Below are 27,465 nucleotides of genomic sequence, written 5' to 3'. Positions count from 1 at the left end.
ATGCGAGTGATTCTCTTTCATCTCTCTGATGAATTATGCTTTTGATTGGTGTTTGATTACCTCAGACAATCCCACCACATCCATGTCGTGTGTGTGTGTGTGTGTGTGTGTGTGTTGTGTGTGTGTGTGTTGTGTGTGTGTAAGTCCCGCGGCTGTTTCTTTTCTGTTATTCCAAACAGTTGCAATATTTAACAAGTTACAAACTCCACTAACACTGCTTAGAAATCTTTTTATAGCCGCGCTCATATCGCTGATGTGAGAATATTACATTGCGTTACATTCGGAGCTCGAGGCGGTCGCTCGTGTTGTGAGATGAATCCGCATTTGAATGTGAGAAAGAGGAAGCTGGAGGAGGTTTTATTTCTGCTGTTCCTCTTCAGCTGGTTAATCTGGAAGTTCACAGGACCTTATCTACCTGTCAGTGGACAGAGGTCACCTCCTGCCAGGCGCACCTGCGCGGTGATCATGAAACATGAGCACGTTTGCTTTGGTACTTCGACTGTTTGCTCGTACTTTTTCTCTTTCTGGGCCTTTTTTGGTTTTGATTCGCTCATGCTGTGTCCGGGAAGTTTACAGGAAAGTAGAGCATAACTGTACCGCCTGAAAGGTGGAAGAAAAACACCTTGACAAACAGAGATTTATGCCTCAGATTGCAGATTGAGTTATCCTGTCCGGTCCTCCAGGCGATGAAATGTACCTTTAACATAAATAATGAGGAAATGATGTGAGATGTGGACCCAACCAGTAAGATATTGCATAATAAAGTAAATATTTGCAGCCATATTCTGAATTCATTCATAATTACAAGACAGATGATGCAGTTTCAGTTTTTCCACATTCAGTCACGAACATTTGGGAAATGTTCACAATAATAAACCATTCATGGCCTTTAAATACACAGTCAGTATTTACTGTTGCATTTTACAGGCTGCTCACTGTTTAACTCGCTCCTGAAACTTGGCACAGTGCGGCGCTCCAATGAGAGTTGAAAGTGTGAGTCAAGGAAGTCCTCAGCTCTCATCAACTGCAACCAGAAACACAACAACAGCTTCACTTTGTGCTTAATGTGGCTCCAAGCTGCCAGTTTCCTGTCACCTGTTGGAGCACCCTCAGAGTTTATGGCTTTAATGCTGATGCTGCTTCATTAACAGTACGGTAGCTTCAGAGTTTCCTCAGACCTGCCAACGATTCATTTATCTTCTCTGTTCTTTGCACGTTGTTGTATTTTTCACCGTGATGAGTGTGAAGGGGCAGCGCTCGACAGTGTGTCATTCACCTGTACGTATGCACACGAGGTCGCGTGGCCTGTTAGTCCAAAGAAATCAGGAACAGCACTGGACCGGATTGGACCGTTTAGTGGCCTGGTTTGGCCCGCACTCTGTATGTTTGACACCAACCAGGAGTACATTAGTCGATAAGTCAACACTGGCTTCCCGACGGTAAACTTGTCTGTACTTCTACGTCACACCGTGACACTGATTTATTTTGTCACGGCTGTCGAAGGCAAAGACAAATGTCGTCCTGTCTTCAGGGACATCAGATTCTGTTGTGTCCTCGATGTCCATCTCAGTGTGTGCGTGGGCGAGCTTCCTTTTCTGATGACACTCTGCTCTGCCGGCACTTTCAGCTTTAACAACTTCTCTCCGTGTGCTGCACTCGTCGTTCTCTGTGAGACAGAACAGACAACATGTGAAGAAAGGAAGCGTGCAGATCATGTATGTTGTAAACGTGGATTTCACATATTTCTTCATACATCAGCCTGTACACTGAAACACACATGACGAGTGTCATCATCAAATCTCAACACTTCCACTTCCATCTAAATTCCACCGGGCACGGATCTGTGACATCGTGGCCTCATACCGCCCCGGGAGCCTTTCAGAAGTGTTTGAGCTCGCCGGCTCTGTGACGCAGCATTCTTTTTTTTTAAGATTATTTTTTAGGGCTTTTTATGCTTTTTATATTGATAGGACAGCTGAAGATAGACAGGAAGCAGGGGGCAGAGAGAGGGGGAGTGACACGCAGTAAATTAGCCGTCCGATGCGGGATTCGAACCGGGGCCAGCTGCAGCGAGGACTATAGCCTCCACACACGGGGCGGCCGCTTAACCCACTACGCTACCGACCGCCCCGTGATGCAGCATCCTTAAAGAATAGAGCAGACAGACGTGTTCTGCAGAGTTCTTCTGAAACGTGCCGTGATCGATCAGCTGCTGGGATGCGTCACAGCCGCCCAGTGGAGGTTCAGGGTTTCACAGATTGTGTCTGTCCCATGAAGCTGAATCAGTTTTTATCTTTCACTTGAGTGAATTCTTGTTTGTTTGTTTCTTGGCCTCGTAATGGCCGCAGACAGGAAATTGCACTGTGAAGGAAACATTCCTCCGGCTTGTGCCGTCCGTGCATCCTCAGTCTTATTAAATCAAATATCCAGCTGTCTTCTTCTTTCACTTTCTGTCCCGCTCTCCTCCCTTTCGTCTCCGTTATCTCCGCTGACTGCTGCTGGAGGTCTGGGCTAAGCTCTGCTGTCCGTCTGTCTGTCTTGTTATCCATCCAGACTGTGTCTTCCTCTTTTCAAAGTGGATAAACTGAATTGCTTGCAACAGCACTGCTGCCCCCCTCAAACCTCCCTCTCTCTCTCTCTGTCGCCAAATCTGAGGCAGCATTTCTCATGTTGCTCATGGCCATTTTGTGAAACTCTGTTCCCGTCCCTCTGTCTGTTCTTCCTTTACTTTCTCATGTTTTATTGGCTCCTGCTTGATGCAGTCATTGATTTTTCTTCAGATCTTCTCGTTCCTCCCTTTGATCCTCGTTTCCTCTTTTGTTTTCCTCGCTGGCTTTCTGATCAGTCCACACATCTTTTTCTCTTTTTGTTTCCTCCAGCATCACTTCCTCTTTCTTCCCCCTCGTCTTTCCTCTCTGTTCCTCCCTCCCTCCCTCTCTCTCTGTTGGTTTAATTAGGTCGCTGATTGTCCTGTGATGTGTGGACTGAATAGAGAAACTGTCACAGGAACTCAGTTCTGGATCACTGCCTCCACCTTCTCCCCCTTTCTCTGTCTCTCTTTCATAAACAACAAAGCAAAGATATACACACTCACGGTGTTATGAGTTGGAGTTATGCTGCTGCATTCACCAAACTCACTGGAAGTTACCACAAACCTGAGCTACTGTAAAATGGAATATTGCCTAAATAAAAAAAGAAAAGAGCAAATAAAACTTAATCTAACATCTCCATGTTTCAAAGATTCTTGAATGTTGCTGCAGTTCACTGAGAACCGTCACTCAAATGAGCATTTACTACATCAGCAAACAGCTCCGACTCAAAAATAAAAAAGAAATTAACAATCACAAGCAGTTTTAATAAAAAAAAACTCTTTAATTTGACACCAGGTATGTGGCCTTTGATTCAAAACTTTACCACAAAACAAAACAAATGGCACTAAAAGTGTTAATAATAGATATTTCCTTAATAAGAACAAACAACAGTACAGCTGTATAAGAACAACACAACCCGGTCAGTCCTCCCTGCCGACTCTTTGCAGCATAGATCAACGTGACGATGTATATTTCTGGTTCTGGTTCCAGTTATTGACGACAACTTAAACTCTGCAATACAAAGCTCTGGACTTGTGTTCTGATACACGGGGAATGACGACTGTTCCCGTTAAGAACAGATGCTTTTAGGTGAAATATCAGGTTTGAGGTACGATGATGAAAGTGACTTTGAGTCGTTTTGTTCCAGCTGTGAGATGAATCTGATGAACACACATGTAGCACGTTCATGAGGCAGTGTCACACATAAATGTTGCCTCAGGGTTACAGCACAGCCATAAAGGAAGTTTACGCTCGCTCAGACTGTTTCGACAGGTGTTTCAGCAGAGCTGTATGCGACACTCAGCGACCTCACAGCTGGCTCAAGTTCTTTTTTCCCACGTAAACGAGAACCGTGAGTCAACGAAAGGAGTTATAAATCTTTAGAGGGGCCAACTTCCTGTGTCAGCACCCAGGTGTCCTAAAACCACAACACTGCTGCAAAGTTCATCACATGTCAAACAGGTTTACTGCTAGGACAGCAGAACACCTGTCCTGCTCTGGATCCAGTTTCAAGATCATTATTGTGTGAACTGAGGAAAAAAGACGGAAGCTTTGGAAATCCAGCTGTCTGGTTAAATTCATCAGATGTCTGTTTATATGCTGATGATACGTTAATTTACTGCAGTGTGTCAAACCTCGCTAAAGCTCGACTGTTGATGTTTTTATTCTCAAACTTGTTCTCACTGATGATCGACAGCTTCCCATGCTTCCCCTGAGCCAAAACCACACTGGGCACATTATTGATTTATGTGCTTCTAAATATGGAATTATTCTATGTAGTTAAAATGTTTCTTTTTTTGCACAGGGTGTTTTATTTTGAAGGTTTGTGTGTGTGACTTCTGGCCAGCTCAAGCTGCTCTGTGCAGATTGACGTGGGCGGCTCGTAGTATTCGTCAAAAAGCAGAGACCTGCTTCTGGGATGCTAATAAAAAATCGAATATTTAATGTATATATAAAAATTTAATGGACAATTTAATAGCTCTGGCAGCCACAGCCCACGAGGAGCATGTTGCATCCATGCTCGGTGGACTGGCGTTTAGATCCGTATTCAACTGTAAAGCCTAAAGCAGAGATGGCCTTACAGTGAAATGAGGACTGGCTCATCACAGTGTCGCACTGGCTAAGAAAAACACTTAATCAAGAACACGTGTGTGAAACTCAACAATTATAACAATTATATGAACTGACTTATCCATTAATTTACTGATACGCCCAAGCCAGTTTGACATAACACTGAATGTTGTTGATATGCAGCCAAAGCTCTCGTCTTAAAGAACTCTGTTACCCACGAGCCTCGACTCATGTTGGCATCCTGCAGACACACACAGACATTTACAGGCATTTCTTGGGTTCTGTGTACTTATATTTCTCTGAAGTCTGATGGACAGTACTCATGAAATGACAGAAATCCATTTTGACAGACCTGGAGACAGATCAGAACGCCTCTGTGCGTCTCTTGTGTACGTTCATCTCTTTGCAAAGTGCATTTATATTCCATGACCTTGGTCAATAACTCCTTTCATGGTTCAGTGTTTTTCCTCCTGTCTGTCAGGCTAATTAGCAGCCATTGTCTAGTTGCATTGTTTCGGTTCAGCTCACACAGACTGCCCTCCTGATCCGCTGTAACCTTTTAATAGAGGAAGAGAAGCTCTGCAGCACTTCTTCTTCTTCTTCTTCTTCTTCTTCTTCTTCTTCTCTGAGCTGCAAACACATCGGGGGTTTTTGATATAATGATTAGAGTTTTGTTTGAAATCATCGTTTGTGTCGCCGTCTCATCTTCCCGTCTCAGCTGTTAATCAGACTTGTCTTTATCTTGCTCACGGCCTCATTGATCCCTCTGTCTCCTGCTGTCCTCTGGTCTGTCAGTGGTTTGATAGATGGATGGTCGGGTCGTGAAGGGCTTTGATCTGCTGTCAGGCACTTGTTGTACTGACAGAGGAGATCCTGTTTGTGGACCGTGTCTCTTTTCAGCCATGATCTCTTTGTTTTTTTGTCAGAGTGAGAAGATACAGACATCACATGACGAGACAGCAGAGATGGCCTGACAGTAAAATGAGAGAAGCAGATCAAAAAGTTAAATACTCTCTCTCCTTTTCTCTTCTTAGCTTCCTCCGTCAGTGTCCTCTTCACTCTCTTCTCCTCTGCCATCATGTCCATAGAAGCTGCTGAGCCTGGTTACCTCCTCTTCTTCTTCCTGGTCGTCCATAACGCCTGTTGGTACAAACACTCAGTTCGTCAGCTTGGCGGGTACCCGTCGCTCTGAGCTCTAACAGCAGCTCTAACAGCAGCTACAGCTGTCAGCAGTTTACTTCACTGTACATCATAAACTCTGTAAATCAGAGAGTAACAGCAGCTAACAAACTGAACTAACATGAGCTAACCGCATCTAACAAACTGAGCTAACATGAGCTAACAGCAGCTAACAAACTGAGCTAACATGAGCTAACAGCAGCTACAGCTGTCAGCAGTTTACTTCACTGTCCATCATAAACTCTGTAAATCACAGAGAGTTGAGGCATCAGAGGGAAAACCAGAAAACATTTTCTCGGTGATGTGTGACAAAGTTTCATAGTGTGAAATGACAGAGACACCGTTCAGCTGACTGCAGGTCAGTGCAGATCAACAGGAGTTAAATCTGTTATCTCAGGGTAGGAAAGTTGCACAGTGTTGCTTTAAGAGTCACATTTTAGGTTATAGGTGTCTCTTTACAGGCAAACAGGATTTTTTCCCTTGTGATTCTGAGAAAATCTGAAAATATTTGCTTCCACTGTGGCTCGGTTACACCGCCCTGTCCTTTGCAGCATCAGCTGCATAAAATATGACACTGACAGTATGTGGGTGTGGATTTACATGCATACCGTCTTAAAATGCATATCATCCTCTCGTATCGTATACTGGATACTTGCCCATCATTCATAACATTGTGTCTATGCAGCCGCACCATACGAACAGAAATCAATGCCTCCACAGCTGCGTGTGTGTTTCCCCTGCAGGCAGCACTAACCCAGTAGCCTGGTTCCACTCGTATTACAGCAATATGTGTCCTACTGTAGGACGTGGTGCTTCCTGAGCAGAGCTGGACTCCTTCCAGATATTCTCTTTTGTACAAGATAATATCTGTTGTAACAATGCAGACGTCTATGAAATACTGCATGTGGCATACTGTCTGCACACACCGGCGTGCAGCGTGTTGCTGCATAGATGTCGGTGTTCTTATTTCACATTTGTGGTTTTATGACCAGACGTTTGTTCCTGTTGTTGGTCAGGTTTGGGGTCATTTCTCTGGAGAAGCCTCAGAGGTCATTGTTCTCCTGCCATGAGCACACAACATCAGAGAAGATGAGTGAGCCAGTGTCTGGATACAGGCCCAGGCCACAACACCCCCAAGCACCATGTTTTCACTGATAATTAGGATCACTGGCAGCTCCTCTTGGTCTCCACACTTTGCCCTGATGCAGATTGATCTCGGTCTCATCTGTCCAAAAAACCTTTTCCCAGAACTCAGCGGGTTTCTCATCCTGCAGTCTAGCCTCTGTATTTCAGTTCATGGAGCCTCCTGCAGAGTGTTTCTGATCTGTTGCAAAGGTGTACATGGGTGAGAGTACCCGGTCAGTCCTTTGCACAGCTCTCTCTTTCTTCTTAATAATGTTCCAAGTAGTTTAGATTTTGGTAAGCCCGAGCTTTGGCCAGTGTCTGTTTTCTTCTTGTTTCTAAGTGGTATAATGGTTTCTTTGACTTTCTACTGGCACAACTCTGATACTCATGTTGACTAACAGCAAAAACAAACCATGGACCAAAAGACTCGACTCGAGACCGACTGCTGAGAGCTCTTTTATATATGCTCTAAAGAAACATTTAGAAATGAAAATAGGGGAACTATGTGTATAAAGTGCTGTCATTTCTACGTAACACCAACATATCTGTGAATGCCTTCAGGCTTTTTGATTACAAGTTATGGAAGGAGCTGTAAATATCTATTTGCATAGATGAACTGTATATGCATGTGGAGTTTGCATGTCCGTCCACAGTCCAAAGACATGCAGGTTAACAGGCTGACCTGTCCGTGGCGTACCCCACCTGTCAGCTGAGATGGGCTCTGTCCTGATGTGCTGAATCATTTCTGCTGCTATCTTGAGACAGTGAATAAATGAGTCTGTGTACGTGGAAGGTAAGGAGACATCCGTCCATCATCCATAATACAACTCTGCAAAGGATAAGCAGCTGTAGATAATGGATATATAGATGGATGTCATCATGTCTTCTTCCCTCTTGTCAGACTGTCTCTCCGAGCTTCATTTATTCACGGTCTCACTTTTTCTGTCAGGCTCGGTAAACTCAAAGATAGTGACAGAAATGATTCTGCACATTTCAGCCCTTTCAGTCTGCCTCTCGCTCGTCGCACTCTGTCTGACCTCCCCTCCTCCTCTCACCGCCTCCACCGCCTCCATCGTCATTAGAGATGTGCATTAAGTGGCTGCATGGTCGTCAGGTCTCCGGCTCTGTAACAGAACGCCAAACAAACTCCTCCGAACCAAAACCGTGTTTCGAGACGGAGCATCTGAAGTGCGACGTTTCAAAGTGTGCGCATAGACTGTGGCACGGTGGGATCAGCCCGTGCTAACATGCAGAGAGGAGTTATGGAAATTATCGGGGGCAGGAGCACCAAAGGAATTCAGTCGGCTGGAGAATCAGCTGCAGCATGCAGCCCCTAAATACCCCCGAGGCTGGAAGACACACGGCAGAAATTTACTGGTGTACTTCAAGAACAAGTGTTGGCCCAAATAAGCAACCTACCAACCCAGTGCCCCCCTGAAGAGTCTCCCTGCCTCATTGACTTCTTTTTAAGTTTCTCCTGCTCTCTCTGGGGCCTCTCTCTCTCCCCCCCTCACCCTCTCTATCATCCGTCTTGCTGCATTGCGAACCCCTGGCAGCTGCTTGAGAATCCCCACAGAGCTGTTCCAGCTGAACTCGGCGACGCGCACATTTGTTTAGGTTTGTTTCCCTAACACTACTGTACGTCCATTCATCTGCCAGGACCCGTAATGCAGGGAGCAGCCTCCCCGTCACCGGCTGCCCTCATCACTTTTAATGCCGCCCCTCCCTTCACCCCATTATACACCATTACACAAAGTAACGCAATAAGGTCTCTCCCTCCTCTGAATAGCATTAACTTTGTGAAAGCACGTAGTGAAAATCAGGCCCTCGGCCCATAGCGATGTGTTGCAGTGTGAATGAGGCAGGTAGACATGAATAGAATTGTAAATGGCCTCTTTGAAAAGAGGGAAAGGGGCCAGCCCTCTAACAAATTGCACATAAACAAATAGCCACAGGCCATTGGTCGAGCCGCTGCCAACATCTCTGAGAAGTGACGAAGAAAGAGAGAGCAGGAGAAGGAGGGAGGAAGGCTGTGAGGAAGGCTGCATTCCTTTCCACGTAATTAGGTTTTATTTGGCTCCCTCAGCTTGGATCATATCTCCTTTCTCCTTCCTCTTCATCTTTCTCTCGTCACTCCGTCAGCGTACGAGCACTCGCATCAAGCGTCAGGAGCTCGAGCAGCTTTGACTCCGACCGTGCCGAGACGCAGAGATCAGCCCGGCGTGCAGAGCCATGAGTCATGAAGTGAAGAGTACAACACTACAAACATAAGAGTTTATGCAGAATGAATGAGAGTATGTAACGACAACATCGATTAAATTTAATGTTTTGGTGAGGAAACAGCCAGAAGGTGTTAGAATAAAAAAATGAAAACACAGTGAAGCTATCATCCTTCTCTTTTTGGTGCAAGCAGCACAAAGACCGGAGGGGATTAGTTAAGATGGCAGCAAGAGTGTGTGATTAATGTTTGCACAGCGTGAGGAACAGTCGCTCAGATAGAAGTAGGACAACAGCAACATGAGAGTCAGGGAAGTTCTCAGGTGACATTAAGAGAGAGAGAAAGTGGAACTGTATGATCTGCTCTTCATAATGTACGTGAACAAACACATGAAGTGAAAATCGTGGCTGCTCTGTTACATGGCCCGCTCGTCCGGCTCCGGTTCTGGCACAACACTGGCTCCACTCCTCGCCAGCATTCTCCTGGGCCTGTAACCCTCCTCCTCTTCATCTTCTTCTTCTCCTTCTTCTTCTTCTTCTTCTTCTTCTTCCAAAATGCCTGTGGCACATACACTAACACAAACCCTGTAGCCTGGCTAACAAACTGAGCTAACATGAGCTAACAGCAGCTAACAGACTGAGCTAACATGAGCTAACAGCAGCTACAGCTGTCAGCAGTTTACTTCACTGTCCATCATAAACTCTGTAAATCACAGAGAGTTGAGGCGGAGCAGCCGGAGGACATCAGAGGGAAAACCAGAAAACATTTCCTCCATAAAATATGATCCAGTTTCACCAGAATCAGTGAAATAGTTGCTGCTGTGTGACTTAGTGCCGTAAAGCGTTACGTACTTCTCCCGACCCGGAGCCCAAAGTTACATAGAGTGAGAACAGACGTACGAATGTTCAGCTGATCACAGGTCAGAGTTACACAGACAGATACTGACATAATAAATAGATAAGTATAAGTATGAGTAGAGCATGTGAGATTTGTCCACTTGTGTTTTATCCACTGCTCACATTGCTCTGTGCAGCACAGCTGAAACCAGGTCAGCTCGTCGTCTTTGACTGTTAGTCAAACCGTGCAGCCGTCTGTCTGCCATCTTATCGCGGTAATGAGACGATCTTTAAAACAAGTTGATGGGAGTGGCTCCACCAAACAGAAACAACAGGCACGATAATCATCATTCTCCGAGCTCTAATAAGAAGCCCGGGCTCTTCACTGAGGCTGATAAGAGAGTCTGCTCTGGCCTTTGTTAGAAGATAAAAGTGAAGAATGACATGGAGACGCAGCAGAGAGCAGGAGGATGGAAACGCAGTGTGGAGCTGAGATCAAATGGAAAACATTTAAAAACTTCTTCAAGCTTTATTTTTGAACCCTGGGCCACTGAGCTAAGCCCCTTAAAAACATCTTTTTATTTAATACATCGTTTTAAGAATTGTTCTTTTAGTGGAGCACAAATGCACAGGAGACCTGAACAGACACAGGACAGGAGTTTCCTGACATCATTGTATCAACACAAAGCAGATAAATCACAGATTATTTAAAGACGCACTGAGGAAGAAATGATAAGCACACATCAGTAAGACTTTACATTTAACTAATAACATAAGAAAGAACGTTTGGCTTATTCTGCTCATCAAGTTACAAAAATACAAGAATATGTTATTTGTCTTAGTTTCATTAATTTATATAAACCAGTAATCCAGTTTTCTTATGAATACTTTTGCTGAACCAAATGCTGAAAACTTCTTCTTGTTTGGGAGGCGAGAAGGTGACGGCTGCAGTTTATGTCAGAGTGAAAGCTAAACAGTTTATAAAGAGACTGGACTACATTATAATATTATATTATTTACTCAGCTAATCAGTTAATCATCCATAGAATTAGATTCAGCTTTATTTTCAATGTGAAGTGCAGAGACAACAAAACGCAGAATCTAAAGAACAGAGATATGTCCGAAAATAATAAAAAAAAACAATTTCCAAATTAAAGCTGCAAGCAACGATGGTCGGGCCCTCGCTGATATGCGCACGTGGAAATGTGCATAATATCGGTCTTAACAACCACAAGATTCAAGGGGGCGCTATAGAGCGCTGTTGCCCCGCCCCCTCGTTAATTATGCAGCCGAATTGTGCATAATATTGGTCTTAACAAACATAACAAGTTTCAGACAGCTCAGACAAAGTATATAATAGCCGCACAGTTTTGTCCGAAAATCAGCAAAAAAGTCAATGGAGTCTTGTTTTTTTGTGAAAAAATCGGCAGTGTCGACTTTGAAGCACCGTCACGGCCACGCCCTCTGATAAAAAGTTGTGATTTTGATAACTTTTCATTGTCGAGGCCAGAACACACAGCAAGTTTCAAGCACATCGGATGAAATCCCTAGGAGGAGTTCGTTCAAATGCGACCCCTGGAAATGAGGCCAAAACTGGAAAAGTCCAAATTTGAGCAAAATTGGACGCTGTACGGTTTACTGTATCCCGGGGCACCAAGAGACTTTTTTGTGCGTCTGGGCATGTTACATACTCCCACCGAGTTTCGTACACGTGGATGAAACCGTGGCGAGGGGCACCGCCAAAAACGCACACCTAGGTGGCGCTGTCGAGGCATATGCACACGTCCATGCGTGAGACCCCCAAAATGCGAAATTTTACACCTGACATGGGGGGGATAGGCACATTTTCGTGAGTTTTCGGGGGGATATGGGCCGTCAAAAATGCGATTTACTCTTAAACGTCGTTCAGCGTTCGAAATCCAACAGGGCCCCGTCCCAGCGTGCCGTGCTCGGGCCCTAAAAATCAAAAGCGTGCTTGAAAGTGTCTTTAAGTTTCCAGAATTATTCAGTTTGGAAACAAAGAAGTGAAGAAAACCGACAAATGAAACTAGATTCATTCTCTTTTGATTAACTGGTGATGTCAAACATTAATCTGTGTTTTCTGAACTTTGACAGTTTTGTTGAGCTGCTCTGCCGTCGCCTCCCTCCCTCTCTCTGTTTCTGACTCTTCTGCAGGAATCCGCTGCATCACTGAAGACAAACTGTTTCAGTCACCTCCCTCCCCCTCTCTGCAGCCCACACAGGCACACTGGCCTCTTCTCCAGCAGACAGACAGACAGACAGACAGACAGACAGACAGGCCGGGCTTCATATGCAAATATAGCCTGAGTAGGCGGCAGCCGAGAGCAAAGAGTGTGCAGCAATGTTAGGACTTGCACAAGCCCCGCCCACTTGAAGCCAGTTGCTAGGCAACCGTCCGCAAAAGGAGGTGTGGGAGGGGCGAAAGAGGAGGGGCCACGAATTCAACAACTGTTGCCTGATCCGAGGTGGCACTGTGTGGACGGGAGTCAGCCGGCGAACCAGCAACAGCCAGAGAGAGAGAGAGTGTGTGTGTGTGAGTGTGTGAGAGGGTGTGAGGTCCAGAGTCTGTGCTTGTGTTTGTGTGTGTGTGATTGTGTGTCACACACACACACACAGAGAGAGGCAGCCGGTGCAGTGTTTTAAAGTGAACGATACATCCTGGATCGTACCACTAACAGGGACTCACCCTTTGGACTATCCCGATGCTTCCTCCGTCTCTGAAGGGAACACCTGTGTGTGTGTGCGTGGCTGTGTGTGTGTTTGTTTGTGTGTGAGCGAGCCAAGACAAACGGACTTAGCCCCGGTGGACGGGGCGGGTGGATGACTTCAGTGGATGTGGGTTTGGCTGGTGGAAACAGGGGGACCGCTGCTGACCATGGACTCCCCTCACTAGTAAACGGGGTAAGCAAGCCAAGCAGCGGGCACGGTGACTGACAGAATGGGAACAAAACAGAGGAAGGACTCCGGCTTCTGATAGTTTTCAGGGACGGGGGGTGGAAGGCTGGCGGGTTGAAGGGAGGGCAGAGAGAGTCCATTGTCTCCCAGTTTGTGTGTGTTCATGCGGCTGACCCTGCCTCACGGCGTCCCCGTCTGTCTCCCTCATCTGTCTGTCGGTGTCACCACGCCGCACTCTCCTGTCTCGTCTCATCCGCCCGTCCCTCCCTGCTCGGGTTTCCTCTCTTCCACGCCTCAGTCGCTGGTGGCTCTGTCTCGGTTCAGCATCTCTCTGATGGTAATGGGATTAATTGGAAAAATCAGGGGAGCTGCAGGAAAGGGAGCGAGGGCGGGAGAGAGGCAGGACAGATTCAGCCTGTGCAGGTATGAACACATGAAGACAGAAGGACTGAGGTGATGGTTGGCACGTGTTCTGCTTCGTTAGTATCAGCTGATTTATTGAGTGATTCCCTAATGACTGCATTGATTTTAATTAGGTGAGTCATTACGCTTCTTACCTTCTTCCAGTCCAGCTCATTGAAGTCAGAGCTCAGTGAGAAGGGAGAAGTTTATAGCACACCGATTACAAATCTTAAAGATTAATGTTGCATGTGAGGAAATGTTCAGATATCTGAGGTCATCAGATCATCTGTTTAAAAACAGGTTTACATCATCTCAGGTATTAATAAAACAAAACTCCTGCTGTGTCTCGTCACCAACATGGAAAGGTGAGGTGAGTCTTATTTGTGTGGTGCAACAGGTGACGTCAGACCACGGCGTCCTTTTTGAATACTCCTGGACATTACATAACGAGATGTACTCGTCTTCAGCCGTACAGGAAAGTCCCCCCGTCGACCGTCTCAAAGATCTTCAGCTAAAAATAAATGTTGCATGTGTGCATGCAGCTCGTTTCTTATTTGAACTGTCATTTTTGTAGTTTTGTGTCTTTAAACGTGACATCCATGCCGAGTTCACCGTGTGTACTCCAGGACTAGAATAACTAGATTAGCATGCAGCACCGAGCTGTGCTGGATGAATGGAGGCTAATCTGCAGCAGTGAAACACTCGCTCCTCTCTGCTCCAAACTAAACAGATAATTATGTGAACATGGATACCGTCACATCTTCACCGCGCCGCAGGTTCAAAGCCAGATGTTGTGTGTGAACTTCTGCAGTTTTTCTTTGTAGAAAATATTTAAATGAGTTCTTGCAAACAGCTGACAAGAGGCAGAGGGGGGGGGGACCACCTGCTGAGGGTCTGCCACTGAAAAGCCCCCCATTCAACGGACAACAGCAAGACGGCTGACGAACAATGCACGCTGTGAAAGAAAGACGGCGACGTGCTTTTTCTTTTTCTTTTCACTGGACTTGAGTTTGATGACTCAGGGAGGACAAAACAAACGAGCCAGACCAAACAGCCTGAGTCCCTTTGGACTCGTTAATAAAACGAGCACTGATGGAAATTCAAGGGAAACATGAGTGAAGCATCCCAAATTCTGAGTCAGTAGACTGTAAATCTGCAACTTTGTGTATATGCATCAGCAAAAAGTTTGATAATTAGTTCATGCTTTTTAAAAATGTGACAAATTCTCAGGTTTAAAGATTCTCAGGTTTGCTGCTTTTATCTGTTGTGGATTCGATATTCTTGGGTATCTGAAGAAGACGTCTTCTGAAGCTTAAACTCTGGAAAGTTTTTAATCATGAGTGTGTGTCTGCCAGTTGTCGACACACTCGCAATGACTGTGAGGTTTGACTCTGCGGTTTGCTCGGACTTCCTTGTTTTGAGGTGAAGCAGTAGTGTGTGTTGTTCAAACATTTAAAGTTCAGGACGGATGGTTCACACCCTGAGGCCAGATTGACTTATACACACTTATACACACTTGAACACACTTATACACACTTGTACACACTTGTACACACCTCCTACTTGTGTGACAGCTTCTCTTACTGTAATTACACTTGAATATGACTGTGTGCCAAGCATTTGAACTTTTTACGACATGTCCTTACAAATATTTAACATTCTGTTCAGGGAAGAGAAAGCAGAACTCTTTTGTCTCGATATCACACACTAACACATCCTTGCACATGCAGAGCATCGACGTGAAGGTTTTGCAGCAGCAGCAGTCAGCGGGATACAAAGAATCGCTCTGCGTGCAGCTTTTTCTGATCTACAATCAATAGAGCTAAATTGTCTTGTACATGTACACATGTAATAGGACGGTTTGATTGTGATGGAGGGATGAATTTCAAGTTCTCCTTGTTGAACGGGCCTGCGGTCTACACGCCCACGTGCACACGTTTAAATGTTTGGATTGAAACACTCGTACTTCACGCTGCGTTTATTTCTTAACCACTAACTGTCACGATTACCTGCCTCCAACCGTTTTTCACTTCAGTCGTGTTTCTGCTGCACAAGAACATTTTTTTGTCATTTGTTTGGTGCAGAAATGCAAAACAGAAACAGAACACACACACACACACACACACACACACACACACACACACACACACAGTGTGTGTCACCTCTCAGGGTTTCCTGTCTTGTATCTAAGCTGGCTTTCACTGAGAATACCTCCACACAGGCACACAGTGTGCAGCTCCACTCCCCTACATTGTCCTTTGTCCAGCACAACATTCCTGGTAATCCAAGCAGCTACCTGTTTCCCTCGAGACTCAGGTGTGTGTGTGTGTGTGTGTGTGTGTGTGTGTGTGTGTGTGTGTGCGTGTGTGTGCGTGTGTGTGTGTGTGTGTGTGTGTCAGGGCCCACTGTTGATGTTATGCTCACCGTTTTGACTGAAGATGAATGAGCAGCTCAGGTCTCAAGTCTCAGGTGTTTTTGTGCACTATTTCCGTGTGTGTGTGTGTGTGTGTGTGTGTGTGTGTGTGTGTGTGTTCTGTTTCTCACAGTGTTGACTTAACAAAATGTTCGAGAAAAATATGAGTCATTACTTCCCTTTTGTGTTGTGTGTGTGAGTGTGTGTGCTCGTAGGAAGAGTCGTGTCGTGTTTATCATACGAGCTGATTAATACGGACATGCAGGCACACACACACACACACACACACACTCTGAATATGATCACCAAGGTTGAATAAAGCTAATACTATTCTATCTATTTTAGTATTTTCTCAGTTGATCGTTTGTTTGACAGTTTTCCAGAGTTGAAATCTCACCAGCCGCCGAGGTTGATCTCGCCTGTTGATTGTGATTCCACCAGAAGGGAAAGAATTGAACTGCGTAGCATCCTAGAAACACTCCTGCATGGAGGATAGACCATGCCCGGTGGAATTTAGCAGTGAGGTGTCATCTTACAACATTCACAAGCCCAAAATATTCATATTTAATATCATATATAACAGAGAAAAGCCTAAAGCAGCAGATGTTTGCTTGAACGATGACTCAAATCAAATGATCGACTCATCGTTTCATTTTTAGCTCGGATGCTTCTTGTTACCCGCTGATGAGACAGAAGAGCCACCGGCAAAATACCGAGTATCAAAGCAGAAGCGATTCATTTTACCACATTGGTGAATATTGCGGTGGAGGCGACTCGAGGAGCTGAGGGCTTGAAATGAACAAACAGAGAGACAGACAGAGACGTAAAGCCTCTGCAGAGACGCAGAGAGGCTGCTCTTCTTCTTTTCTCTACATTCCCTCCTTTTCACTTCATCCCTCACTCTTCTGCTCAGCCTTCAATCCTTTTTACTGCTGACTCCAACACTAAGTCAAAGCTTCATCAGCGTGGATCGATGATGTCAGTTCCTGTCCCTCCCCACGCTGCATGTCTCTTCTGTCTTTTGCACAACACTTGTTTTCACTTGGTCGTACAGCAACAGGATGGTTACTGTCAGACAACAGGAACACTTCCTTTGAAATCCTGTAAGCCGTTTAAATACTTTAATCTAGTTTTAAAAGACAAGCCACAAAAATGTCCCTCAAATCTTCTTCGAGGGCGTCCTCAGTGCAGTTCTTTGACTCTTATAAGACTGCTGCATGTCAAGAACAAGAAGAAAGCAACATGGAAATCTGTTCTTGTGATTCAGTTTCAGAGTGTAATCCCACTGATCAGCTGTACTCGAGTATTTGTTCTGATTACATTAATGATCAAAAACTAGCGACAGTACTTCACTGTCCACCAGGAAACTCTGTAATTCACATAAAATCATATTCTTTTTGTTTTACGGTCGAAAGGTTTCTTTAAATCTCTCCAGTGCAGATAAATGATCTAATGCAAGAATGCAGGAATTCCTTGATTATTAATATTTATTGAATTATCTTCTGCATTCTGTGTTTGTTCATTTAAAATGTTTTTCATAAAAAATTGAAGATAAACTGATAAACGACTGAAACTAACCCGGACAGACGTGGGAATGTCACTGGCAGGAAACAAGATGTTCTGGGTGCACCCGAGTCTCCGAGCCTTCTCCCACTTTTTACATGGAGATCAATAAGTCCATAAAATGCATGGTCATCCACTTAATTCTCCTCTGTGCCGGAGGGCAGATTAATGATTTGTTCAGCACTAAAATGTTATTGACTCTCAACACTCAGCATGGACTAAAGGGGTGTGAGGAGAGCTGGATGGAGAGCGTCTGTCTTTTTAATGACAGCCTGGCTGCAACAACGCTGCTGTTGGTGTTCAACCTGATGAAGAGTTCAGGACCGAACACTAATCTCAAATTAAGTGGCCCTTCAGTCGGTAATTAGTTCACGTCACTCTGTGTTTTGTGTAGCTGTGCATGTAAGCTCTCAGTGCTGTACTGCTGTGATCTGAACATTCATGTTATTTATAGCACTTCTGCTTTTTGTGCTAAGACATGTCAACATGACTCTGCGGGACGAGGTCCGTTTTTTAAGTTCCCTTCTTAGTGGAGCTGCGTTCTGAATAAGCTCTGTGATATTTCTGTCCATGAGCCATTTGCATCGTGTGTTCGGATCGGTTCATGATTTGACTACAGGTCGCGTCAGAGGAAATAAAATTGCAAGTGTACATGGGCGGAGGAGTTTGTGATAAACTTTTTGAGTGTGTCTGCCTCCCACTCGCCCCGATCAGTTTCCAAATCTTCCTGTTACACAACGTTAAAAATATGAACGTGTGCCTCCCTGGTAACCGGTATCGAGGCTCTAATTGCAATACAGTGACATCATTTAGATCTCACCAACATCTCCTGCAGGGTTGCACAACAACCGTTTATGACAGATACATTACTCAACGTTCTCAGCGCGGTGTGATTGGTAGTCGTCCTTCGTGTTACGTAAACTTCCCTCCGTGCAGACTCAACGTTAATTACGAGGTCAAAGAATTTTCCGGTTCTTCAGACAGATTTGGGATGTGATGTGCAGAATGAAGCGGCGCTCGTTGTCTGAGCTGCCTCTGATCTTCTCTCTGCTCGAGCATCTGTCTCTCTTTTCTTATTCATTCATTCTCTCCACTTAACATGAGTGATCTCTCTCTTCAGCTTCCTGTGGGGTAGTAACAAGTGTCCTTGCTCTGTTTCCTGTCCTTCTGTCTCCTTTCTCCTCACTTCTTACATTTCTGTTGCAGTGGGTGTAAATAATACATTTTTACTAGAGAGTCTGTCTGTGTGAGTCGGGTCTTACTCCATCTCACATCTCGGCTCGGGATGCCTACAGGTGCGTCTGACCTGTGTTTTTCCAGTGAGAGCTTACAGAGTACGCATGCTCGTTCACCCACACGACATGTAATAAATTATGCGTAATGAATCCATCACATGCCAGTGATTCAGTGATGATTGATGCCGTGCAGGAGCTCACCTGTGTAGGGTTTGGCTGAGGAGGGAGCTGGACAGAGAGAGCACAGCAGCTCTGTTCACTCAGCATGGATGATTCTCACGTCAGAGCCGGCAGCAGATCCACAGAGATCTTTCTTCTGTTTTATTTAAAATGTGTCGCATCCTTCGTGCGTGGTTGATGTGAAGCTTTACATCTTGGCGGTCCCTCTGAGAAAGACAGTCCATGGGTATGAATGTCGATCAAAGCGCAGATTCTTGTTCAGTTGATACAGTTCTGTTTTCATCTGGACTTTAATCATCCTAACATTGACTTGAACGCATCATAAGTTGGTGTTAGTTTGCGGTACAACAACACTACAGAACAGTAATATCAGAGACTGAAAGGCTTCGGACACTTTTATCACCTGATGAAAGCAGCTGATAAATCAGCTGATTGAGTCCAAGCAAACATTAAGTGTGATATGAAGTTCATGCCAGGCCGACTTTGACGTCCTCGGTTCAAAGCCGCCGGCAGGTTGGACGTGTGAAGCAGGAAACACTCTGCAGGCTCATGTGCTGGCAGGTACAGCCCCAGGCGTGGACAAAGAGCGGCACGCTGTGATCACTGCTTTAATATTCTCATCAGTGACAAACGTCTTCTTGGCTCTCACTGCAGCACATTCCTGTTCAGAATCAACAGCTGTCAGAGGCTGATGTTGAACTTGGCAGCCTGAATGACGCCACGTGCTTCTGTTTGACTGACAGCTGAACGTTTCTTTCTGTAGCTGAACACGAGTCATCTGAACAGAGGAAGATACAGACAGGGTGCAAGCTGACGCCGACAAACACGAGCAGAGAGGCTGCTCTTCTTCCTTTTCTCCACATTCCCTCCTTTTCACTTCATCCCTCACTCTTCTGCTCAGCCTTCAATCCTTTTTACTGCTGACTCCAACACTAAGTCAGAGCTTCATCAGCGTGGATCGATGATGTCAGTTCCTGTCCCTCCCCACGCTGCATGTCTCTTCTGTCTTTTGCACAACACTTGTTTTTACTTGGTCGTACAGCAACAGGATGGTTACTGTCAGACAACAGGAACACTTCCTTTGAAATCCTGTAAGCCGTTTAAATACTTTAATCTAGTTTTAAAAGACGAGCCACAAAAATGTCCCTCAAATCTTCTTCGAGGGCGTCCTCAGTGCAGATCTTTGACTCTTATAAGACTGCTGCATGTCGAGAACAAGAAGAAAGCAACATGGAAATCTGTTCTTGTGATTCAGTTTCAGAGTGTAATCCCACTGATCAGAGTACTCGAGTATATGTTCTGATTACATTAATTGTGATCAAAAACATCTTCTTCTTCTTCTTCCCGGTGGTCCAAACCTCCTGTGGTACAAACACTAACACTGCCCCGGTGCTCTGAGCTCACAGTCCGGGCAGCCCGGCTAGCAGACTGAGCTAACATGAGCTAACAGCAGCTACGGTTGGCAGCAGTTTATGTTGATCTAATGTCGTGACCTACTTTTATATGAAAAACCTGCTTGTCTTCTTCTTTTTATTTTCTCTTCCTCAAAACAAACACAGCAGGTGTCAAACTGGTGTCGGCTTGTTCAGGTGTTTCAGTTGTTGTTGTTGTGGTGTAGTACAGAAGGTGGTGTTGGTGGTGGTGGGTTACCTTCATGCCTCACACAGGCCTGACGAATACTAAAGAGACCTTTATCTTTCTCTTTCTTCTCTGTGACTCGGCTCCAGACCCCGTGTTGCCTCAGTCAGTTTAGTTTCATGGACGTTGGCCTGTGTGTGTAATCCACACTGAACAGTTATTTGCATCTTATGCATGCAAAATGTCCGTGAGAGCTTTTTATGCTTTCTGTTTATTGAATACACACAAAGCAGCTTCATTGTTGTTTATTAGTTTTATGTGCAGTCTTCAGTTTTTAATTGACGCAACAAGATCCACTGAGCTCGTTCATTTATTTTCTTTCTCGTTTTTACTTTCCACAGACCTCCTAATTATAGAAACAGCTTCTGGTTTTTGTAGAAACATCGTGTAGTACGCAGCTTTGACTTGTAGTTATTCCATCTCTAGTGTGGGTGTGTTCTGTGCTCCAGCCAGGATTTCTAAAGGCTGAGAAAGGTCGTGTCTGTAATGTAATGTAACCTCCAGCTCCTTTGCTGTCTCTCCTCCCGCCTCTCCTCCGTCTTTCTTCACAGCTCTCACGCTCTTCGTCTAATCTCACACACTGTGATTCTCTTTCATTCCTTCTTGGCTTTGTTCCTCGTGCCTTTCTTATTTTCTTCTCCTCACTTGTTAGCCATTTTCTTCTCCATCCATGTTTACTCCTCCACCTTTCTGTTACTCACTACCCGATAGGGATGGGAATTGATCAGATTTTTCCGTTTCCGATTCGATTATCGATTCTGCTTAACGATTCGATTCTTTATTGATTCTAATTTGGGAAGAAAAGGAGAACAAACAGTTTGATCAGCATCATCTAGAGGAGGTAGTGAACTGGAGCGAGTACTAGTACAGCTGCAGCCTCTGAGCCAGCCAGACTCTCTCTCTCGTCATGGTCATCTTCTAAATGTAATGCAGAAGGCATTCGTTTAATGTGAACTGTTATAGCATGTTTTACAAAGCAGCACATGGCGCTAACATGGTAGGCAGTGTGTTATTTACCTTCTGTAGTAACCACAGAGGTCAGAGGTCATAGCCTGGCTGCTGCTGCTGCTGCTAGGTTGAGATTCATCTCCAGTCTGAAGCGTGTCAAAAACACGACATTCATTTAAAAATATTACATGTTGTGTGCGTAAATGTTTCTGCATGTTCATCGTGTTCCCTCCCGACGCTGTTATCTCCACTTTGCAATGATTGCAAGTCGCCCTGTTGGCGTCTGTTTTGGTGAAATGCAGCCAAACTTTGGAGCGTTTGAACCGACTGGGTGACATTGTTTATACTGACTGCAATGCACGTGAGAAACTTGCGTGAGTTACGTGACATAATCAGTCGTGCTTACTGGAATCGAGCGTGCATAACTTCAGGTGACGTGATTCGTGCTTCCTGGAATCGATCGAGAATCGTTAGATAAACTGCCAAACGATTCCATGCCATGGAATTAAAACACACGGAACCGGTTCTCAACAAGAACTCGATTCCCATCCCTACTACCCGACATATTACTCTGATTTCCTCTTCACCTGCTCCTTCGGTCGTGCTGAGATAAGTCCTCGTTCTCGCCGTTGGAGCGTGAAACTGGACAGGGCAGGACTTTTTGACCTTTGACCTTTGACCATTCACCTCCTCAGAGCCCCTCTGTGTTCCCACACTGAAGGAATTTACTGAATGGGAAATGTGTCACTCACAGCACTTGATTTCTGAGCTGCTCTGGTACAAACCTGTCATGTACACCTGATTATCTACGGTATTATTGTTATTTAAAATGTCCTTCCTCTCTCTCTTTGCCTTTCTTCCCATCATCCTCCAGGGTGGTGAGGAGGAGCCGGGTTGTCCGGTCACCATGTGCACGCGGGCCTATCCTGACCCCGTCCCCGAGTGCCAGCTGTTCCCGGGAGAGGTGGAAGAGCAAGAGGAAGAGGTGGCAGACGACGGCAGGGAGAGGGAATCAGACAGAGACAGCGCTGTGGAAAGCACCCAAGGGTCGGACACCTCCGACGGCCTCATTAGTCGACCAGATCTGTTTTTCCCCGGAGAGAAGTGCGCATTATTTCTGCTTTCCTGTCTCTGACTTCAGTCCACGTTCGATTGTGTTTCTTGTTCTGGCGCTGCGTTCAGTAAAGACTTTAATTTATGGAGACAAATGTCTTGATGCTCCAAATCCTGCAGCCGCTGGCAGCTGTCCTCTCTTCACTACATTTTCACTTCAGTGTATCAGTCTAGTTTTATTTTAAGGAAAATGTATTCCCTGAACTCAAATAATCAGACACCAGTGGTTACTCTTTCTCTAGTCATGTGTCATCCTTCATTTTAGACCAGAATCTGAAACCTCTCCGTCTTCTTCCTCAGGTGTGGTCAGACCAGCATCTCAGTGACTTCTGACCTATCGACACGTTCTTCAGCTTCTCTGAACGAGGAGCAGTTTGAGGACTACGGAGAAGGGGAGGAACCGGACTACACTCCCAGCAGCCCCTGCCCGGACGACGAAACTCGTACCAACGGATACTCAGACCTCGGCTCATCTGTTCCCTCGAGGTAAGAGAGAGAAACGTGGCTCCAGCCGGGGTTCAAACCAGTGACCAGCTACACACTGCACCACCATGACTGTTTCTATAGCTACCAGTGTCATCATAAGCTGGTCAACATGGTGACATGTCATGGCCACAAAAAAAGCCAAATATAAAAATGTCGGTCCTCCAGAGTTTTTGTCAGACTCTTCCTTACATTGCAAACTGGCCTAAATCATGATGTTTCCTCCATCGTACTTACGGTTGGGATGATGGTTCCATGACGATGTGCAGTGGACCTTTCTACACCAGTTGTAATGTGTGCATGTTCAATCTGAGTTCCATCCATAAAACATTTTGCCAACTCCGCTGTGGAGTGTCCGTGTGCTCCATCGCAAACATCAGGCGTGCAGCAATGTTCTTTTCAGTAAGAAGTGGATTCCTTCATGCTTGTTCAATGTTTTACATACTGTAGCCTCATGAACACAGATGTAAGCCCGTTCCAACGATGCCTTCAAATCTTTGGCTGCCGTTCGGAGGCTGTTTCTTTACCTTTCATGAGTCTTCGTTGTGCTTTTGTTGTCATTTGGACTGGACGCCCACTTCTTGGTAGAGTAGCCACAGTCCCAATGTGGTGTCTCCATTTGTAGATTGTTTGTGGAAACATTTCTTGATCAAGCTCTTTTTGTCGAGGCGTGGCTCACGTAAGCGTATTCTTCTTGTGTGGAGCAAACTCCAAAAGTTTGAGGTTTTTATCAGTCAAAGTAGCTGCAGCACACACCTCCAAAATAATAAGACTTTGGGTAAAACCTGACTCCACTTAGCTTGTTTGACACATGGGGTTCACACACGTTTCCAGGAACACGATGAGTTTTTGTCTTAGATGAAGATCAGATCACATTTTATGACAAATCTTTGCAGAAAAACATGAAATTCCAAAAGCTTCACAGACTTGTTCTCGCCACTGTAGATACAGTTGTTAGTCAGTGTTCTTGATGATTTTTAGCATTTTGTCCGGATCTTTCTCAAAGGTTAAGTCATGAGGAAGACCAGCTTCTTAAATATTATGGACTCTGCCAGCTCCACAATCATTACCTGACTCATATTATTCAGAGTCTTGACTGCAGAAGTGTAGCTCAGGTTAGTTTTTGCCCTTAAGCCTGCATTAATATTCATCAAAGGAGCGTGCTTAATGGGATTAAGTCTCCGCGCTGATAGACTGGCAGTGCTGCTCCGTGCTCCTTCCCACGCATACCAAGCAGACGAAACTCAACAATTCAGAGTGGGCGTGGAGATTTAAACTCAGAATGTGGTCCTGGAAAAGATGTTTAAAGAAGTACAGTACAAAGTGGGTTAAAGGTGCACTCGTCTTTAACATCTGTTACTCCTGCCACAGTAATGTTTATGTACATGTGGAGCTAGGTGTGTGGTTCCCTGTTGGTGAGGCGTGGTCTAAAGGATCCAGCATCTAATCCACAGGACTAGATTACTAAAGTTTGTGGGAGCTGGGTCTCAGCTTGTTAATTCAGGAATGTTCATTATTGAAATAACTTGTTTAATAAGGTATTTGTTAGCTACCTTGTTACTGGGCCAGATATCGTCCAAATACTGATTACACTGTTAAAAATCAGCCTGTTTAGTGGTGCTGTCTTCATGTTTTGATGTTTATTGAGGTTTTTCTTTCCATTCTTGGTTTCATTTAGGAAGTTAGGACTCTTATTTTGAAAAGTACTCTTTTGGTTATATTTGTTTCTTTGCTCCACTCACCCTTTACCCCCTCATGGTTTCTTTTTTGTGGTATTATTAATCAAGAATCCTGCTAATAAATAACTTCATTTTACCAAATATCTATATCCACACACACATTTAATCAAAACCAGTTGATTTTAATATGATTGATGATAAACTGTGTGTGTGTGTGTGTGTGTGTGTGTGTGTGTGTGTGTTTACAGTGCAGGCCAGACTCCTCGTAAGGTGCGTCAGCATTACACCGGTGAACTGATGGATGTCTACTGTTCTCAGTGCAGCAAGAAGGTCAACCTGCTGAACGACCTGGAGGCTCGCCTCAAAAACCTCAAGCCCAACAGGTAGGGCACACACACACACACACACACACACACACACACACACACACACGGTGTGACACTAGATCTACACACACCAAATGTCCGTCCATCCATCGGTGTTTGTGTAGCTGATTCTTCTGGAGATGATAGTTGTGATGTTTTTCCTGAAGTTTTGGATTCATGTGCAGGTCATGTGTGTGTGTGTGTGTGTGTGTGTGTGTGTGTGTGTGTCCTGACATTTAAGGACAATCACTTAATTATATGTTATTAATTATATTACATGACAGAGTTTATACTGTACAGGACACACACAGACGATGAAGCGGTCGACTCACACTGTACTTTGCTTTGTGGACTCTTTCTCAGGAATCAGAATGATGTAATATTGTGACACACGCCCACACACACACACACACACACACACACACACACACACACAAACAAACACTAATTGATTGTTATATAAGGCTGTCAGTCATGTGCTTACCTCAGCCACCATTGTAACAGGGACTCTATTATTGGAAACATAATCCATGGTGACCATCACTGGCTCTATTGTCCATCAGCACACACACACACACACACACACACACACACACACACACACACAGTTATATGGGAAGCCGAAAGATGTTTTTGAATTTCATGTAAACTGTCGAGTCACTTCTTTTCCTTTGTTAGCTCGACTCTCCGATGACTCAGCAGGATTTCTCCCCCCTGCAGAGAAGTGGCTCCATAATCCAACATAGCTCCGCTAATTAGATCCTTACTTTCCTCCTCCGTATGAATAATGAAGTAGAGATGAGCACAACGAAAGAAAGAAAGAAAGAAAGAGTGGAAGGAGGTGTAATCGATTACTTTGAACGGAGTCAGCTCACAGGAAGTGGACACAGGCTGAGTAGGATGGATTTTGATGAGGGTGGTGGATGAATATTAAGGTGCGGGCTGCAGGTCATGGCCATGAATATGAAATGGCTCCGTTTAGATGAATCCATAGACTAAACGGATTCAGAGAGCACAGAGGAAGGAGCTCTGTCCTCCAGGCAGCAGAGATTATTTAAAGAACATGAAATCTGTGGGAGAACTGTGGACTGTGTTTCTGTCTCTGCATGGTCGAGTCTGAACTGTAGATGCAGAGATGAACTGTGCTGATGTTCCTGAGCCCATGTCGTAATATCCTTTATACAGTCATGTGGGTTTTTAATGCAGCCTGGGCTGCCTGAGGGGTCGGAGGTCACGGACACTCAGTGCTGGTTTCTCTGATTCTCTGAATCTTTGAACGAGATTCTGGATCGTAGACGGTGAAATCCAGAAATTTATTCAGACTGTGAGTCCACAAACGCTCAGATAACATGATCTGTTAGAAATTTAACTTCTTCACGTTCTCAGTGAAAGGACCTTACACCTTTCAGTGTACGTCTCATGTTTTCCAGCTGTAGAGATAGGACATAAAGGGCTAAACAATAAAGTTTATTAGTTTGAACATTAAAGATCTTTGTACTTGAATTGAATAAGGTCAAATAGGATTCATAATCATTGCATTCTGTTTTTATTTGGCTGTTCTTTACGTTCTGTGTAAGAGCAGCAGAACTGGAACAAGAGCAAACATGTTGCTCAGTAATGAACGTGTGAATTTTGTGCAGATCAAAGTTCAGAGTTCTGCTCCACTCAGACCTCTTCAGAGAGGACATTAGGTTCACGGAAACGTTTTGTCACTCAGGATTAAACTCTAAAGACTCTGACTTCATCTAAATGCTGAGAGGATCCTCGACGCCTCGCTGTGCTGCTCTGTTTTCCATAATCTCTGCCTGGACTGAATATGACATGTCTGTTTTTGAGCTTCCTCACAGTTTGCAGAGCAGTGAACAGCGGGAAGCGTATTCACCGTGGACCCACCTAACCATTATTTTTTGGGGATAGAAAGACGCACAAAGATGTATTCACACATAAATGTAGCTGTGGTTTGTTGGTTTGTGTCAGCGTGCAGCAGGTTTGCTCATTTTTGTTAATCCGATGTGAAACCCGGCGCACACAGACACATCAGACTGAGAGAGTCTTTGGGCTTTTGTCCCCCTGAGACAGTTGCTGAGCTGACAGAAACTGTCCACGAGTGAAATCGTATTATCATTGACATGTCCTTCAGTATTTCTTTCTCTCTTCTCTCTTCTTCGTTGCCATCAGCAGTTTGTTGCAGTGCATTGTTGAGTCCAGACGTATCTGAAATAAAAAAATGTCTCTTTTGTTTTTCTCTGCAGCCCCAACAGGAAAATCTCCAGCACTGCTTTTGGAAGGTAAGCTGCTCACCTGCATGTGTGTGTGTGATCTAAAGGTAAGGTCACTTGTACCTGTGCACGTGTTTGCTCTGTTTGTTGACTTAAACACACACACACACAGTTAGATAAGTCACTGCCTCCTTATCAGTCAGCTGCCGGACCATTGTGCTCTAACAGCCAGTTAATTACTAACTAACGTCTGGACGGGATCTGGGTTCATCTGAAACGAAGCGTGCTGTGA

The 27,465-nt window shown here is 44.9% G+C and overlaps 1 protein-coding gene across 3 annotated transcripts in view; it reads left to right on the top strand.

Moving 5' to 3' along the window:
* Positions 1 to 27,465, top strand: part of rab11fip4b (RAB11 family interacting protein 4 (class II) b) — a 50,616-nt gene that overhangs the window by 14,353 nt on the left and 8,798 nt on the right. For 2 of the 3 annotated variants that reach the window (XM_027283099.1, XM_027283100.1), the window contains 4 exons: positions 22,189 to 22,418; positions 22,728 to 22,913; positions 24,838 to 24,972; positions 27,207 to 27,242. In XM_027283099.1, coding sequence (XP_027138900.1) covers positions 22,189 to 22,418; positions 22,728 to 22,913; positions 24,838 to 24,972; positions 27,207 to 27,242 — 587 coding nt within the window. Of the gene's footprint in view, positions 1 to 12,499; positions 12,942 to 22,188; positions 22,419 to 22,727; positions 22,914 to 24,837; positions 24,973 to 27,206; positions 27,243 to 27,465 lie in introns of those variants that run through there. The other variant, XM_027283098.1, reaches the window with a different exon arrangement.

This window comes from Larimichthys crocea, chromosome X (assembly GCF_000972845.2).
Source record: "Larimichthys crocea isolate SSNF chromosome X, L_crocea_2.0, whole genome shotgun sequence".
In the NCBI taxonomy this organism is placed as follows: domain Eukaryota; kingdom Metazoa; phylum Chordata; class Actinopteri; family Sciaenidae; genus Larimichthys; species Larimichthys crocea.
The sequence above is the reverse complement of the archived record's forward strand: the minus strand, read 5'-3'. Positions and strand labels throughout refer to the sequence as shown.